This window comes from Dermacentor variabilis, chromosome 7 (assembly GCF_050947875.1).
Source record: "Dermacentor variabilis isolate Ectoservices chromosome 7, ASM5094787v1, whole genome shotgun sequence".
NCBI classification, from domain to species: Eukaryota; Metazoa; Arthropoda; class Arachnida; order Ixodida; family Ixodidae; genus Dermacentor; species Dermacentor variabilis.
In genome coordinates, this window is record NC_134574.1 from 164,193,503 (window position 1) to 164,212,216 (window position 18,714).

The 18,714-nt window shown below is 44.0% G+C and overlaps 1 protein-coding gene across 2 annotated transcripts in view; it reads left to right on the top strand.

The window, feature by feature from the left end:
* LOC142588403 (uncharacterized) overlaps positions 1-18,714 on the top strand; it is a 151,903-nt gene that overhangs the window by 26,025 nt on the left and 107,164 nt on the right. For both annotated transcript variants that reach the window (XM_075700098.1, XM_075700097.1), the window contains exons 7-14: positions 300-362; positions 1,019-1,078; positions 4,882-4,938; positions 10,540-10,602; positions 11,253-11,312; positions 13,666-13,728; positions 16,825-16,881; positions 17,135-17,188. In XM_075700098.1, the coding sequence (XP_075556213.1) occupies positions 300-362; positions 1,019-1,078; positions 4,882-4,938; positions 10,540-10,602; positions 11,253-11,312; positions 13,666-13,728; positions 16,825-16,881; positions 17,135-17,188 (477 nt within the window). The remainder of the gene's footprint in view (positions 1-299; positions 363-1,018; positions 1,079-4,881; positions 4,939-10,539; positions 10,603-11,252; positions 11,313-13,665; positions 13,729-16,824; positions 16,882-17,134; positions 17,189-18,714) is intronic.

Consider the following 18,714-nt stretch of genomic DNA (forward strand, 5'->3'; position numbering starts at 1 on the left):
ACCTCATTACGATAAAATAGTTCGCCGTGGGTGCCCGTTCATTGTCGCTCCGGGTTAACCTGTGAAATAACCAGCTTGTAGTCATTTCCTTCCGAACAAAAATACAGACAGCATGCTTCACAAATAGTTCACGCTTCACCCTCACGCCTTACTCGCCGGTGCGCAAAGCTTCCATACCGAAGAGTGGCCCTTTGTTCTTTGCCTAATAAATATGACTAAACGCTAATTCAGTTGTTGCATTTTTTCCGCGAGCATTTGCAGCACTTTTAAAATTGTCTCTCTATATCCTTTCCTTTTAGGCGCTGCCAGCGGAGTTCCTGGTAGCATTATCACAATACAGCCGGGTACGATAGGCGGATGGAGTAAGTACAGCTGCGAAAAATTATAACTGTGAGCCTTCCTAGCTTTTTCGAGGGGGCGCTTCTCCCTGATTGGCGTGTTTTATAGGGGAGACGTACTTAGTGCACAAATACATCGACAAAACGACGTGTATCATACACAGGAAACGCAAGCTGTTTTTCGCGGATTCCACCTGAACGCGCATTTCTGGTAGTAATTGCAAGCTTCATTTTTTCCTGGCGCTACCGAAGACTAAAACGACCTACCCTTCAATGCCGCTGCCATCACCTGTCATTCAGAATTTATGGAAACTCTTCAAACTTGTATTTCACCGTAACACCTGCCTTGTCTTGTGCATACATGTCAACCACCCCTAATGTAATACCCAGAATGGGGTATTTAATGTAATGAAATAAGATGAAATAAATAAGCACGTAATATGACAAAACAATAGCCTGCCCAATTTCGCCGCATGAGAGCAGTTATAAAACTCTATGACCTGGCTCACGCCTCTCATAGTTACGCACCGACTGGTGACCATTTTAGACATTCTACACGAGCTTTGCAAAGACACTGACTGCTCCGAATCTCTTTATTCCGATATCCTACAGCCGTTTCTCACCGCAGCATGTACAGCTTGTCTTTATTTTTATTTTTTACCATTTTCTTTCTTTTTCAGGCATTCCGGGCAGTCTTCCGGGCATGAGCGGAGGACTTTCGGGTAAGCCGGGGATCACGGGTAAGTCCCTGCGCTGCCCAGTACGAAAGATAACATTCACATTACCTATAGCTGAACGAAATTTTACCGCTTCGTCAATCACGCAAATGACAGGTAGAGCAATGAAATAAAGAGATCATAAACTCAATTACCTTGATCTGATACCCAAACCAAGCCAAAGCTCTCTTATCGATGAACTTTCTTCGAAGTGTTCGCTTGATTGTCAAACAGGAAGAGTACTCGCAGGCGTGATAAATGTGACAAACCCCTTTTCCTTCCAACACTATCAACTGCTCCATTACAACCACCGCTGCATCCTGCCTAACCTGCTCTAACCAAACCTCACCTTCACTCGCTCTTGATATTTCTGCCTCAGTGCATGCGAGCATGCATTCAATCCCCCTCTTATTTGGCCATGGTATTTGCACAGATTCAGTGGAAGGAATTCGGGCAATTTGCGCATGCCGCTCTCTAAAATATGTGCTCAACTTTTCCTGCGACGTGTCGCACCTTTTCCCTTACTCGGCGATAATTTTGCAAAAGCCAGGCAGCGTAACGATTATCGGTAACAAACTACGTGATCAACTTGGATTCTCAGTAGGCTAAATTTTCGCCTTAACTAATATTAAGCCACCTCAGTCTATTAAAATTTTATTGTGTAAAATCGGTGCGGAATACTTTGTGCTAACGTTGAAGAATGTACAGGTGACCATTTAAGCAAAACTCTAATAATGCCGCGTATAGCTGTTGGTGGTGTCGCTCCGTAAAATCGGCATTTGCACTGTGTAGAAAATGGCAAAGTAGTGTTAATCGATATGTGTTAAGTGTGGTGGCCTGGAAAAGTCATGAGCCGATCACCCCGGTACTTGCTGCTTCAAACTGCCGCAAGAATGGGTTTCTCTGCGTACAATAAAAAATTTCATAGGTAGTATAGCGTTGTCGAGCACTTTAACGCCGTATACAGCATCACTTTGTCGCCTCTTCCTCGCTCTGAATCCTTTTGAGCGGTATTCTAACGTTCCGCTGTACTCCAGCGAAATTTTGTACCATTCATTGCATGCGCGGGGAATGGTCCAAAGGGAAGCGGACCACTCGTATGCGCCGGCTCCGCGGCTCTCCTGCGGTTATCTACTTTCACTGCACTAGCTCGGACCCACCAATGCCCCTCGAATTCGGCGCGCTCTTCACCTCTTTTCAGCCAGTTAAGTAAGAAAAACCAGCCACGGTATGCAAGGCGATTCTAGTTCAAAGCAAACGAAAGTTACGCCTAAAGAAAGGAGGGAGTTTGATTGGGTTGCTCAAACAACGTGGCCGGTCACCACCCCATGCTTGCGTCAGTGGGTACATGAATTTGAAGTCAAGAGATAGGAACATCAAAATGAAATAGGTTTACGATATACGACCTCTGGTAGAGAACCATAAGGTCTCAGCGCTTCGCACGCTGCTGTCGATACCATAGTGTTCCCAGGAGATCACTTGACGTTCAACATAGATATCTTTCTGCTCTTTTTGAAGGGCGGCGGATTTAAGTGGTGATAGGTAACACATTGGACAGGTTCATTGAGCGCGCTGCGCTGGCACGTCATGTATGCCGCTAGTCAGCCGCGCGATTCTTCAACATGCACTGTGTTGCTTGCAGGTAGCCACGTTGCGTCTCTTCCTTCCTCGATGATGTCGATTTTCTCAGCGCTGTGTCACGCTGGACTTTCAGAAGTAGGCTGAAACCGAGGACAGCACTGACAGAAAACTTGCTATAAAACTTGCGGCAATCAGGACTGCCATAACATGAATGAAATATAAATGGATAATAAATGGCATATAGCTTCCCGTAAGGTAATGTCATAGGTGATCAGCAAACTTCGGCTGGAAACACGTCCGCTGAAGTGAATACCTAAAGAAAGCTATAATGAGGAATTGGATGCTCATGAGAAAGCATTTTCCTTGGACTATCCCATGATAAGGAATAAACTTTCCACATTCGAGGAAAGTGCTTTGACAAAACTACAGAACAATATTCTGCAAAAGGGAAGTAAAGAAGAACTGCTTAGCAGAAACAAATGTAAGGCTTCATGACACAATCGAAAAATAAATTTCTAGCTATATGCCAATGTTATAAAAGGGGAAATAGCTCCAGGACTCATTAAAGAGCTCTCTCTCTCTCTCACTCTCTCTCTCAAGGGTGTCACATCGTCTCGTCCAGCAGCTCCGAATGCGCCCTTGGTTTAGTGTTATTAGGCAAGAGAAAGTAGATTCCGCAATCCAATCCGAATTCCCCCAAAATAACTTGTCTCCGTCATAGTCTGCGACATATACAAACTAACTACATGAAATATTGGTACTAGACTTGGACAAAGGATTTATCTTTTTGAATGTCGCTTACCGAGATAAGTCCTCTCGTCGAAGTGTTGGTGCCGGGCTGAAAATTCTCTATCCCTGTGCTTCCATTATTCCTTTACAGGCATCCATACGAAGATACCACCGTTTCAAACGGGATCGGGCATAAAACGCAATGCTGTGGTACACAACAACACATCGGTTATATGTGCCTTTCGCTATTTTCTTCCTTAGCGCATGGCATAGGTTTAAGCGGCATAGGAGGCATTTCTTCGTGTAAGTGCATCTCAGATGCAACGTCCTTGCAAAAGAAAGTAGTTTTGTAATTCATACTGGAAACTTCGCTTGAAAGGACCTCGGGGGAAAACGACAACATTGTTTAATAAAAACTTGAATATAAAATGATCGGAAGTCTGGGCTCAAGATTTTGATTAGGAGAACCGACTAAGCACTCGCTATTCTGCAAGTGAACCTGCGGATGCAGACCTACGCTCGAAAACAACTCGATATCATAAACTATCCTGTGAAGTGCTCCTGTGAAATCTTTGAAGTCGTCGCCATCCACAAGAAGGGCTCATCCACGTCACTGAGTCGCCGATTGCTCTCCCGGAAAAGAACTGGCTTTCTACAATCAAGATATTTATTATTACTGTAATAATGTAGCGTTTTTTTTTATATTTATCGCATTCGTGCACTATACGTGCTCATTGGCTAATCAGCGCTCGTTTTCGTTTTTTTTTTTTTTTCGCATGCAGCTACACTCACAGAAATGGCATTTGGTATAAATCCATCTTTTCCTTTACGGCACACTTGCAATTCAGCGCATGAGGTGAGGCAAGTTCCATAATGCGTACGGAACTTCATTAGCTCCTGAGACACGTGGATGAATTGGAATCCATTATTAGCCCGAAATGGCCACGTCCATTGCAGCTTACCGAGCTTGCTTTGAAATTTGAAACAGCAGCTACATAAATAGGTAGTTCTGTTATACCTGTAGCCTACTTGCGCTTTATGACAAGTGGTCCTTCTTGAGAAATGTATACGCCAAGCTTTCACAACTCAAAAAATTATATACGGAGCGCTTTGGTGCTCCTAGTTTTTCCCCTCCTCCAGCGCTTCTTTCTTAATATTTTGCATGCATGTGTATGGATTTTTATGTTTCTGGACATCTGCAGTCTCACTTTTCTGGTCCCCTGTTTGGATAGTTTAGAACGTACTGACACATCTAAAAGTGACATTGACTCTGTTTATATTGCGGTGGAGCTCTTCATTTTCTTATCTTTTATTTTATTTATAGCCCTTCGTGGGACTGGTGGCTGATAATAACGAGGCAGGAGTGCAATCATAGCCGATACAAGGACCTGAGCATGAGCAGAGTTACACGGTCCTTACTACGCGTTATTGCTTGTAGAAGCAATTTCTCTTAGTTTGCATTGAACCATCCAGCGTTGCATATGTGCGTTGCATATGCGTTTGCTTTCCTTTCACAGTGTCTGGAGCAGGGGCCGGTACGGGAGCATCCTCGGCTGGATTGGGAAGTGCCAGTGGTAAGTGTACTTGGTGACGTCTTGCTAAACTGCAAGATGGAACCCTTCTGGGGTTTCCAAAAGCAAAATTTCACTCAACAAGTAGGCCGGCTACCTCGACCGAATATTCCTTAACGCAACAGGTACCTAACTGAACGCAAGCGTTCTTAGTAGATTTTACTATAAGCAGTGGCGGCAACAAAGCACTAAGTGTCACGTAAAACGCCATTATGGAGTTGTTGTTAGGAAGTAGATTACCCAGGGGAAAACGCAGAATTCGTTACTCAAATAAATGTCAAACACAAGGATACTGTCAATACACAAATGTTATACTAATTAAAGGGGAATTTCGCGCATTTAAGAGCTGAAGCTTGAGTTTGAGTGAATATTGAGCTTGAGTGAATATGCATGAGTGAATTGAGCTTGAGCTTGAGTGAATATTGAGTTTAGATCTCAGCTTTTGAATACTTGCCGAAAATCCGCATTTGTGCATGACAAAGCTTTTTGTTACGAATACGAATTGTTTTTTACCATTATGCCGGCTGATCAGCCCAGCGTCAGGATTGGATACAATTCTTTCTTTCCAACGATTCTAGCGTAAGTGGTTTTTGTGGGCAGAAGCCCTGGGCACTAAGTTAACAAATCCATAACCAAGTACCAAAAACCGATATGGCAGTTCCACCAAACGCGACCGATAAACCACCTGAAGTGCACAAATGTGACGTGCAAGTGTTGTGCTTACGTGAAGGTTTTACAATGTTGACGTAATGATAAATTAGGAAGGTGTAACAAAGTCGTGACCGTTTAATAAATTTTATCTGCTTCCGATTCTCATACAAGCGTTTTACAGTGACATCTTTCATTATTGCCTTACTGAGTTGCGAACTTAACACTGAAATATTTAAACTTGTCAGTTTTCATGAATTTTTCTTGAAAAAAAAAGACGGCCTAATTAAGTTCTACTTTTTATAGCCAATGGGTTAAAACTTCTTTTCAATGCAAGAATTTTATCATATCTGGTACAGTGGCCACCGAGCAAGGTTCCATGTATTTGCATAGGTGCTCCTGAGGTAACGCTTCCTCTCAAATGCACAAACAATAACAAAAAATATTTTGAACACTCCTACCTGTAGAGTCGCTTCTTCACATTGTTTCGCGTCTTTTTCATTCCGCTGAATTTTTGGCATCCATCATATGACGCGTTGCATAATGCGCATCGTACACTTCCACGAATACAAATCGTGACTGGCAACGATTAGTGGCTCAAGATGGAGAGTTGCGCGGACCGATCACTTTCTTGCTGCAGCTATGCTTACAACGCTAAATGAACATTCAATTGGATGGAACTCTAAGCGTAGCTGTGGCTATGAAGTAGGGTACCTAGCATCAAAGAGAAAAATGTATTAAATTCGGAGGCGCTTCAACAGCATTTTATATTATTGGAATTATGTTGCCCAGCAGCTTCATTACCTTGCTGATGTCGTGGTAAATACAAAATGACCGACGACTGAACGCGCATAACGCTCCCCCGCCCCATCTCTGTGAAATCTTTTGACAATATCCGCCCGCCCCTCTTCCCTCCTCCCGCTTGAATCCGAAGAATTTCTCCGAAAGACCACGTGCGACTCTCCGAATGTTTGGAATATTAGGGTATTTATTATTATTATTATTATTATTATTATTATTATTATTATTATTATTATTATTATTATTATTATTATTATTATTATTATTATTATTATTATTATTATTATACATAGTGCGGTATAGATTCGGCCATAGCAGAGTGGTGCATTTTCATAGGAAAGGTACATTTGGCCAAGAAACAAAAGACAGATAATAACAATCAGTATTAACAGAATACAGGACACTTCAACTTATTCAAATAAAAATATGGAAGCCTAAACTTCCAATAATTCTGCTCTATTGTCTCGTTTGGTTCTGTTTTTGAACCAGTTACGTCGGAGCCCTGTGGCTTGGAGTTTGCACGCTTGAACAGGTTACCGCGATTTATAAAGTTGTCACCCGCCATTATGAGTACAGTCAACACACTCGAACCACGGTATTATTGCATTTATGGCATGCAAGCCACACCACTTCCGTAAGTATTTCTGCAAAATCTTCGACTATTTGCTGCCTACCTTTTCTGCCACCACCTGCAACCAATAATTCCGGTGTTGGTTGTAAAGCAAAATGTTCTCGTTTTTTTTTCTTTTTTAGCGTGATAGGTTCTCACGGCGGTGGCGTAGGTAGTGCCTCGCATAGCGCCTTGGGCGGCGCCTTGAGCAGTAGCCTGAGCACTGGCATAGTCACAGGATTGGGCACAGGCTTGAGCACTGGCTTGGGCACAGGATTGGGCACAGGCTTGAGCACTGGCTTGGGCACTGGCTTAGGCAGTGCCGTGGGCAATGCCGTGGATGGTGCCATAGCCAGCAGCGGAGGAGGCATATCTGCTAGTCGGCCGGGTGGTGAAGGCGACATCCGTGTTTACGTACTCAAGGGACTATGGCCGCTACAAATTCAAGCGGCAAAGATTTAAAGTTTTGCCGCTTGTATAGCAGAAAAAAAAAAGAAAGCTTCTACTTTGAGCTGTGGTATTCTCAATAATTCTTCTTATTGGACCTGAGGTCCTCAACTAGAAGCTCCGGCGCTACAATTGTTCTTGCGTGATAAGCTGGATCATATCGTATCACTTAACCGCGGCAATACTATCCCGCGATTTATAAATCTTATCTTGGGTTGATTGTACATAATTGTCTCCTATGCCATCGAATGTCACTGGCTGCCGTATTATAACACAAGCAATGTTGCTCGGGATGTTCCGTATAAGCTACTAAATCGTACGTACGTGAATGAAAATAAAAATTTGACTTAAAAAGACCTGCCAAATATGGTTCTGACGTGATTATACTAAATGTCACATTAGGGAACGAAAAGTACTGTTTATATAAGTTACTTTGACTTTGTCTTTTCTCTCGTGTAGGAAACTTAAGCTTCTTTTTTAGTGATGCGATGCAGGCGTGTATGCATGTTTTCCGTGATAAAAGAAATAGCATTAAAGCGTTCCAGCCAGTCTCGAACATGTACGAATACCGCCCCTTCACATCTTCAATCCTACGTAAGACCATAGATTTACTAGGTACGCTCCCCTGCCCCTTTCATATCTGACTGCATATGTGAGGTATATATTGCTTCATCGAATGTATTTCTTAATGCTTCAGAATACAACAATCGCGCATATATGTGCGATTGTTTAATACCCGCAATCAGGAATTATCGATCACGAAGCTTCTGTAGAATCTATTCTTTTTTTCTTCTGAGATGGTACGTATAGCGCAAAATCTGGCCCGCATTTACATGGAGAAATGTCGGCTACTCTCACACAAAATAAACAACATAAAATCAAAACATTGAACAAGCATTGCTGCTAAATAATTTCTGTCCCTCCCGTAATCGCGAGTAGAAGCAAGCAAGAAATGGCAACCGGCAAAGCACATTGTTCGGAGATGATACTACCCATAATCTTAAAATGGGTGTAGTGCATGTACACAATGGCACACGCCACACCCCCCCCCCCCACAGCACACCGCACCACGAAATATTGTGCACTGGTCCATCTTGACGCTGCCCAGCTAGAAGAAGAAAACCGTCTCAAGGCGGCACGGCAGGCGATGAAAGAGGCCAGGGAGAACAGAGAGCACTGCCCAGCCAGAAGAAAAGCACCTGCAGGAGCTGCCGCGGAGCGTGGCGCCATCTCTCGAGGCGTAGCAAAACCCGCGCCGCGGAACTGACGGATTGTTGGCGTTCAAAAGAGCACAGACAATCGTGTCCCAGCGCCAAAAGATGACAATGAAGCGTAGGGTGGCCTGTATCTACCTTTTGAACGACGGTATTGGAAATGGCAAATGAATATTCAGCGTACTAGAAATTCTGATTGAGCTATATTGTAAACAAACAATGTTCACAACTCGGAAGCGACATCTTTTGTAACTTGATTAAGCAGTAACTAGCGTATGTAATGTGGTCATGTACATAGGGTAGGGGGCCTGAAGCCACACTTGATTAAGTTTTGAGTGGTTGCCCCGGATGATCTCGTTTTGTTCTGACACATTGCTCAGATGTTCTTGTTCGAGTGCCCGGATAATGGCTCTGTCCTTTGCCTCAAGGTCACTTGAAGGTCGCCACCAAAGTGAGCTAAAAGCATTTCATGCTTAAAAAACTCTGTGCCATTCCACTCTGTGAAAGATGACTAGCGAAGCAGTGTATGTGGGCGCCTTAATGGCGAACTGCACCTCAGCCGCAGCTGGACACGGTATTGCACTGTCTTCGGGATCGCCCACATATGGGCAGTCTTATGTCTGCACACCGACATGTTCCTGGGAGAACTGGCCCTTAACAGCTTCGATGTAAAATTGATTACTTCCTTGCGTCTTAATAATTTATTAATTATCAGTAAATTCATTGGCGACGACGACAAACGCGGGCGAAAAAGTGGCACCCGCGCGTTCGCGCGGTAGCCCCCAGGGATGCCAACGATCCAGCTGTGGCAGACGACGACGCTGCATCCCATCCAGGTGGTGGTAGCTTTCTGTCAACACACGAATACGATCCTGAGGAAAGCAGCCCTTCACGGCTTCGCTCTAAAGCTACTACAATGATCTGAAATTCCGCGGCAGTAGGACGGAAAACGAAGCACGCGATGGCGCCGAAGCAGACGCTCCCGCAAGAAGTCCCACTTTCTTCGATGACTCAAGCTTCTTCGATGACTTTGACTCCTCTCGAGCTTACTAGTCGACGTCTACGTCAAACCAAGAACAAACAGCTACTAAGCGTGTCGAGAGAGTTCATTTAGTTCTTCGTTTCCTTTGTTCTGATGGTGACTACAGCAGTGATAGTAGAAACCGGTCAACTATGACAACGCACTTACGGGGACTGTATCCTCTTATAATTTCACATGGCCTCGCCTTTGAAAGGGCGAGGCGATAGTCACTAAGCCTGTCTACTTAGGTTTTGCTACATCGAATGCGCACACTGGAAGTTTATCTATCTTTATAGTATTTCTCCTAACTTGAATAATTATTCTTGTATTTATGTCACCCATGCCTGTGACGAACCCCAACTTTTCTTTTTGACGGATACCCTGAACATTTTTTGCTTATCTCGACCGCAAACACGTTAATGCTTCCATTTATTCCAACCATCGGTCTAAGCGGGGCAGACCACAATCTGGGTGATGTTCCCACAGAATGCTAATAGCATTAAAGCCCTGCTGCCTGTAACCAGACAAAACTGTCCTTTCGTAGAGCAAAGAGTATTAAGAGCGCCTTATTACGATAAAATAGTTCGATGTGAGTGCCCGTTCGTTGTCGCTTCGGTTTAACCTGTGAAATAACCAGCTTGTAGTCATTTCCTTCCGAACAAAAATAGAGACAGCATGCTTCACAAGTAGTTCATGCTTCACATTCACGCCTTACTCGGCGGTGCGCTTAGCTTCCATACCAAAGAGTAGCCCTTTGTTCTTTGCCTAATAAATCTGACAAAACGCTAATTCAGTTGATGGGTTCTTTAACCCGAGCATCTGCAGCAGTTTTAAAATGATCTCTCCATATTCTTTTCTTTTAGGTGCTGCCAGTGGTGTTCAGGGTGGAACTATAATAATACGCCCGGGTTTCATAAGTGGATGGAGTAAGTACAGCTGCCCCTAATTTGTTATAACGGTGAGCCATGCTAGCTTTTTAGAGGGAGCGCCGCTCCCCGACTGGCATGTCTTATAGGGGTGACGCACTTAGCGTACTAACACATCGACAAAAAAAAGCTTGTTTAAATCATAAGAAACGCAAGGTGTTTTTCGCTGAACGTGTGCTTGTGGTACTTATTGCAAGCTTCATTTTTCCTCGTGCTAACAAAGACTAGAACGACCTTCCCTTCAATGTGGCTGCCATCACATGTCATTCAGAATTTCTGGAAACTGTTCAAAGTTGTATTTCACCGTAACACCTGCCTTTTCTTGTGCATACATGCTAACCCGCCCTTACGTAATACGCAGAATTGGGTCTTAAAAGTAACTAAATGAGATTAAATGAAATAAGCGCGTAATATGACATAACAATAACGTGCTCCATTTTGCCTCTTCAGAACAGTTATAAAGCTCTATGACCTGGCTCACGCCTCCTATACTTACGCACCAACTCGTGGACATTTCAGACATTCTACACGAGCTTTGCGAAGGCATTGACTGATTTGACTCTTTTTTTTCCGATGTCCTACAGCCGTTTCTCAGCGCTGCATGTACAGCTAGTCTTTATTTATTTTTTATCCTTTTCTTTCTTTTTCAGGCATTCCGGGCAGTCTTTCGGGCATTAGCGGAGGACTTGCGGTTAAGCCGGGGATGACGGGTAAGTCCCTGCGCTGCCCAGTACGAAAGCAAACATTCTCATTACCTATAGCACGACAAAATTTTGTCGCTTCATTAATCATGCAAACGACAAGTAGAGCTACGAAATATAGAGATCGTAAACTCAATAACCTTGATCTGATACCCAAACCAAGCCAAAGCAGTCTTATCGATGAACTTTCTTAGAAGTGTTCGCTCTGCTGTCAAACAGGAAGAGTACTCGTATTCGTGATAAATGTGACAAACCGTTTTCCTTCCAGCACTATAAACTCCATCGCTGCGTCCTGCCTAACCTGCTCTAGCAAAACCTCACCTTCCCTCGCTCTTGAGATTGCTGCCTCAGTGCATGCGAGCATGCCTTCATTCCCCCTCGTATTCGGCTATAGTATTTGCACTGATTCAGTGGAAGAAATTCGGGCAATTTCCCGCATGCCACTTTCTAAAAGATGTAGTCAACTTTTCCTGGGACGTGACACACCGTTTCCCTGTCTCGGCCACAATTTTTCAGAAGCCAGGCCACGCAACGATTGTCGTTGATAAACTGCGTGATCATCTCGCCAGGAAAATTTGTGTCCTGTAGTAGGTGATTTCTTCGTCTTCCTCGCCCACGTCGATAAGGCCACGCATTTAAACATATCAAAACAGCGATACTGCGCAAATCTTTGGCACACAATTAAGACAGTATCTACACCACACCTTCAGCTTACTACCTCACAAACACACAATCTCAGAGTATGACAGCATAATGCATCTACACAAAAGCGTCACATCTTCCTATACCGTTTCCTCACTGAACCACCCTGTCCAACTGCCCTTGCCTTTACGCGGGCATGGAACAACTCCTGTTCACCTGCTGCACAGCCATCATAGTTTCCCAGAACCCAGGCTCCTACGTACTGCCGGGCGCGCCTGGCTTCGGCGGCTCGCGTGAATCAGTTGTCTGTAGTCTGCTTATGGAGGAGCACGGTTAATGGTTAAGGTGTTCATCATCTGACATTGCACAAACTCGCTTCTCTCTCTCCAGCCACTGCACCCGCACTTTTAATTTCTAACGTGCTGTTGATCTGTCGCCTACATTTATCGTGTAGAGATAGTGCATCCCAATAACCGGTCAGGCTCTTAGTTTCCTGAAACTAATTTCTACGTACCTTTGAATTTTTATTTCCTAACATTGGCCTTTTGCCGGCCCCAACCTCTTGCCTGCTAGAGGAGATCGGCACGATAATTCAGTTGTTCCCTATTCTGACTTCTCTATTGAACTGTTTCGTTGAGAACTTTGGCTTTCATCCACTTATCGAGTATTCGTGTAGCCTTATTCCAGTAATTGTTTTCAGTGCATCTCGAATGGGTCTGCTTTTTTTTTTCGGCTTGAGTTTCTGGTTCAGGAAAGTACCAGCAGTACCGTAACACAGCCCAGTGCTTCTGTTCTAGAATAATTTGCAGCTCACACTCCTTTGGGATCGAGTACTTGTTGCATGAATAAAATAAGAGGCACTGCGTAGCATATTAAGAACGTATATTTTTCCTAGGTACGTTAAGGAAACCGTCTTGGGAATATAACTACGAAGAAGCCATATATACGAAGTTTTTCATCTCCTCTTCTACACTCATCTGATTTTGTAGCTGTCATTTGGGTGAATATCGCATTCAGTAACATACCAGCACCTCGAATATTTTCAACGCCCTCGCCAAGTTACTGTTCGTCATTGACTTGGCGCAACCAACTCTGGCGGATCAGTCATCAATCGGGCGAAGCAAGTTTCACAGACGAAGTTACGTTATTTTTGGTGGAAAAATACTTTCCTCTCGCGAATGAGTTATCCACGGTTTTTGGTTGATCACCATGCCCAGGCAGTTCCATATTCGAGAAAGTGTAATAAGGGGAACTGACCTAACCATGCAGACATAAAAGCAGTAAGACCCCCCCCCCCACAATACACTATTCGCTCATATCTTCTTCAGCCGAAGACTAGAAATTAATACAATTAGTAGATGAATCATAGGGCATATATCCACAAAAATAAACATAACAGACGAGTAGGGGATATTTCTCTGGTACAATCCCATCTTCAAATAGCGCACTAATTCTTGAGATAAACGCCACTAAGAGACACAGTAATAAAAAATCTGCGTTGCGCTCTCGAAGCGTGCTTGCGTCTCTCTCTGTTTAGCATCACAGTATAAATTTATAACTGTAAACGGAAGCAGTCGTTCTAAAGCTTACTACTCACATAGTTATTGAAAAATACGTGATAGAAGTTTTATGCCTATTTAAAATTAATGTTTTGAGATTCGACAGGCTTACATTGTCAACCCTAAATAAAAACCTGTTTTCTTGTTTGCGTCCGCTTCAGTTTCTGCCGGCGGTCCCGTCAGTGGTGGCATTGGAGGCGTGACGGGTGGCTCGAGTAGCTGGGGTGAGTGCAGCTACCATATCATTCCAAAGGAGAGTAGTTCTGCTAGAATTAAAGCGACAATGTGGCGTGTTTTGGGCGTTTATAGCACTTATGGTGCTATGTACTTCTGCCATCATACAAACGCGCTGCTTTAAGAGGGGGTACACACAAAACAAGTTCTTTCGTTCACCTCCGTTCAACCTTTCCACAAACACCAATCTATACCTGAGTACCAATATTCATCTTCATCTCGCCATTTCCTTCATTAAACAAAGCAAGAGAAAATTGTGGCGGATTGTTATCCATTGCTGGCCGGCTCGCTGAAATGTGCTATCCACTAAGTCATACCGAAAGGTTAGCCCTCTTCTAGCATAATGTGTAGTTTTATAGGTCATGTGTGCGCTAATTTTAAGCTACCCAGGGTGGTTGCGGACTTTGTAAAAAATTGAGCTGACTGATGGTTTGGAAATTTACACGAGTTTCACGAGGCACGTAGACTGCTTGTTCTGCGTCTTTAGGGACCTCCTTGCGACAAGGACCTCAATGTATATTGAATAAAAGGTCACGTGCAGGCACAGCTTCAAAGTGTGTACATTAGTATTGGCATTAAAAAAATCACACTAATACGATGGTTGGAAAGCTACAGGTTCGTGTGCTAGAAAGAAACTGGCAAAGTTTCGTCGCCGCAGAGGTCAGCCACTTCGGATTTATTGTGAAAGCAGGAGGTCGGGAAGAGGGGGGGGGGGCAAGTGAGGTCTGCAAACGTAGCATTATATTAACATGATTGACGAATGTTACCAGTGCATAAAATTTCAGCGAGAAAGAATCAGTGGCTAACGAGGAATAGTTATGTATGCCTGGCGCTACCATACAACACTCAGAGAATACTGATAAAGCTAAGCTTCCTTATTAACACATACTTCCCGATAATGGCGCATTCTGTAGCAGAACCAGCGCCAACTATTAGCACCGTGGCGGTCACGAAACTTTTGCCAGACCCTTTCCGATCCCCACGGAGGCCTAGCCGGGTGGCGCGGTGTCTCCCCTGCACCTTCTCTGGATCAAAATAACATTCTTTCTTTCACTCACTCACTCGCAGACTTGAACCACTTTCTTCAACGCAACGTCACCATGACGGACAATTTACCAACTAACCCAAACGCGCACGATTCTCCAAATTCACATTCTCGTGGCGGATTTTTTTTATATTTCTTTGCGGATGAATAAGAACAATTGGAGAGGAGAGGGTGGATGTTCCAAGAGACACTGTTGAGGAATATACAGTTTCAATTCCCTTCTGGTCTCATAGACTTTGCAATCTTAGGTAACAAGTGGGCGGCGCTGAATCGAAAGCACAAGTTATTGGAGAGAGCAGGTAAAGAAAACTGGTATGGAATATCAACTGATGAAGATACCGACATCATTACGGTGGTCATAAAACTGTTGTTGCGATTGCTCAGGTGTGTGTATACGAAACGCGCATCTATACGCGTGTAGCACACCACGTGACACCTTCGAGAGTCCTCTGATAAATGGTGAAGTGCGACGCCAACGTCGTTAACGCTTCGGCAACCTGCTGTAGAACCGTGCCTCTTGGTATGGCCCAAAGCATTAGCCATGAAGAGTAGTAAGACAAGTGGAAGGGACAATAGGCATGTTGAGTGCTGACGGAAGAAACCACTAGAGCGGAAAGATTGAAGGCCCAATTACAGCCACAAAGACGCAGACGAAACAGAGCACGGACGAAAACAGGAACTAGAAAGCGCGAAAGCGGTGGCCATGTCGTACGTCCACCGCAACATGCGCATGGCTCGTAGAGCTATCAACATAGTCGCGCCGCATTCTATAAAACTTTTTGGAAAAAAAATTGAGGCCAACAATGAGAAAAACATGTCAAGATGTGCTAAGACTCAGAAATGGCGTAAAATAGTTGCATAATGATCGCAGTTAAACATACTTTCTTTTTTTATTTGCACACATTGGCATTAGGAACATCTAAACGTTTAGTTATAACTTTATTTTACATTAACAATAAAAAACGTGATTTACTCTAGCAGTATTTGAATCAACCATTCATAATCGCTCTCTAATTGCCCCATCTTCAGTGATGTCGTTCTCTTTGAGCCCGATTTGTGAAGAACTTTCACGAAACACATGAAGCGACATTGTAACCGCCGAACCATTACGTCAAAACCTACGCTTTCTTTCTCCGCATCTCTCCTTTCTTGCTGCTCGCTGTAGAGGTGGTCTTGCGAGCGCTGCATTTCCCGAGACTCTCCAAAGCGTTCGCCCTGGCGCTCGCTATTTGCGCACGACGGGCGCTGTACCTCCTACGCGAAATCGTTGCAAGTGTGACGTCACTCGGCGGTAGGTGCAAGCATCTCTTCCGGGAAGTACGACACGCAAGCGTTTACTTGAATCGTCAGCTCTCTCGCACATTGCATTGCTGTGACACTTTGTAAACACAATTCAAAAGACATTCTCTGCGCACCACGCATGTCTGTTTTCCAATATCCTGGCCGGGTGAAGGGCTCTTTAGTGGAACACAGCAATAAGAATTTAGTACTGATTAAGCGCTGAAACGACACCATGAAGCATAAGTTCAAATAGAAAACAGCAACTTTTCAATGGCTCATATGCAAAGCACTTCTCTATAGCTGATTTTCTTCTTCAGCCTGTTGGCTCTCACTCTGGTGAGCTACGTGTAATGGTTAACTTTCATACTCAGGGCGCTATTCGTGTCGGGACTATAGAATTCGGTCATATCATCAAATTCGTCAGCCTGTCACTTCTGATTGGGTCACCGTGTGCTCCGGCCTTTTGCTCGGCTTAAAATTTCAACATGGCGGAATTCGACAACATGATAGAATATCACAATATCCAGAACAGCACCGCCTGTGTCACGTCACACAGTAATAATAATGACCGCGATGTTTACAACAGCTACTAACCATGCCAACACCAGCCTCTCGCGTACGTTAAAGGCCCAGGTGCACGCTCGTTTCACCATTGCTATGTGAAGGCTTCGGCGAGCATATTACCCTAAATTTTCGTTGTATGACAAATCATTTTTTGCAGAATAATATGGTTGATGCTGAGCGTTGCTTTTTCATCTAGTAGGATCTAGTGCTGGTGGCCAGGGAGTTGGCGGCGGATCGCTGGGAATTGGCGGCGGTGAGTGCCAATCCTACCTCCTAAGGCAACTGTACAATACAGGATTGTGGGGCTGGTTACAGGGATAAAATGCTTGCCCTTGTCTCAGCTGTATAGAACCTGTCGTTCACACCTACGCTCACGTGCAGATCCGTTTCACTCTTGCTATTGAAATACTTCTGCAAGCACTTTGTGTTTAATGTCTTCAGTATGACAAATCATCCTTCTACAAGATCGTATTTTCATTGCTGAACGCTCCCTATTTCTACTTCAGGATCTGTTGGTGGTGGCATTGGAGCGGGCAGCGGATCTCTTGGAGTTGGCGGAGGTGAGCGCAGATCCCACTCCCTCAAGCAAGTGCAAAGTAGTATGCTGCTAGGATGGTTATTGGGATAAAATTCCTGCACTAATCTCAGCAATGCCTAACCTGCCGGCCAGTTTTTAACGATCACCTGCAGGTCCGTTTCACCATTGCTATCGAAAATCCTCTGCAAGCATGTTGTCTGGCAGACGGGGCGTTGCCTCAATGACCGCTTCAGGGAACATTCTGAAAGCTTAACAAACCAAGACAAGCTTGCCAATTTAGTTTCGCATGTGATGGTTTGCGAGCGCGTGCCACGGTTCAAGGAAGCAAAAATTCTGGGCAGCTGTGCAAGCGCTAAAGCTAGACTTTTGCTGAAAGCATTTCACATATAAAAAAAGGCGGGTCAGTGCATCAGCGATGTTTCGATAAATTTGTAGTCGGCTGAGCGAACACTTCTGGAGAGAAATGTAAAGCCGTAACATATGACTTTTCGTTCGTTGCTTTCTTTTACTGGTCGTTTGTTTCACTTCTTGCTGCTTGGTGTTTTATCATCTCACGTCCCGTGACTGCTTGCGATATTGCGATATCATTATTTGTAAAAGAATGCTGGCGTAGTTCGGTTGTGCGTATGTCTTGTGCTTATCTTAAATTAGAACACTTTTCAAAAATGAACTAGTTGTCAGTAGCCTTACCTCGTCGTCGTGTCGTCTTTTCACCACGTGTTCGTCCCTTTTAGCGCTATCATCAGTTTTAAAGGATGTATCACCAACTAGACCAGCACCAAGTTTTTTTTTAAGTTTATTGAGATAATGATGTGAGCGCATCCTGTGTAACGGGGCCGTTGCACATGTCGCAATGCTCGCTCTTTCAAGTGTTTTGGTGGATTTTGGTCCCTCAATGTCCTTATACTCTAGGTGCCATTATCCGCTGCTAAATGTTTGCTAAACTAAATGTTCGCGAGCCTTGCTACTGTGATTTAGCAGTCTCCAGAGCAATATTATTTATATTTCATCTACTTTACTTGCAACCTAACACCTCAGTCAAGCATTCCAAATTTATCGCTAGAAAAATGCTCTGAGAAACTCAAAAGATATTCTCGATAATTCAGACAATTTCATCTAACTCTGCTATTCCCTATAGTGATTTTGTTCATCGAGCGGTGGTTGCAGTCCCGTGCTCAGTATCCACACGGTTGTTCGAGCGCACTAGTCATTTATGGCGTAACCAATTTATCATCGGCACAAGGTCAAACCATAACAAATATAACTGAATATAACGCCCCCTGTACATGACTTCTTCAGAATGAGCTATGGAAACGACGCTCAGCCCGTTTATAAACTTGGTTGAGATCTAAAAGTTCCTGTTCACAACTTTATTCATGTCATCATCATCACCATCATCGGTCTATTTTAGATCCACTGCAGGACGAAGGCCACACCCTGTGATATCCAATCACCCCTGCCCTGCGCCAACCAATTCCAATTGCACCTGCGAATTTCTTAATTTCATCACCTCACCTAGTATTTTGCCGTCATCGACTGCGTTAGCCT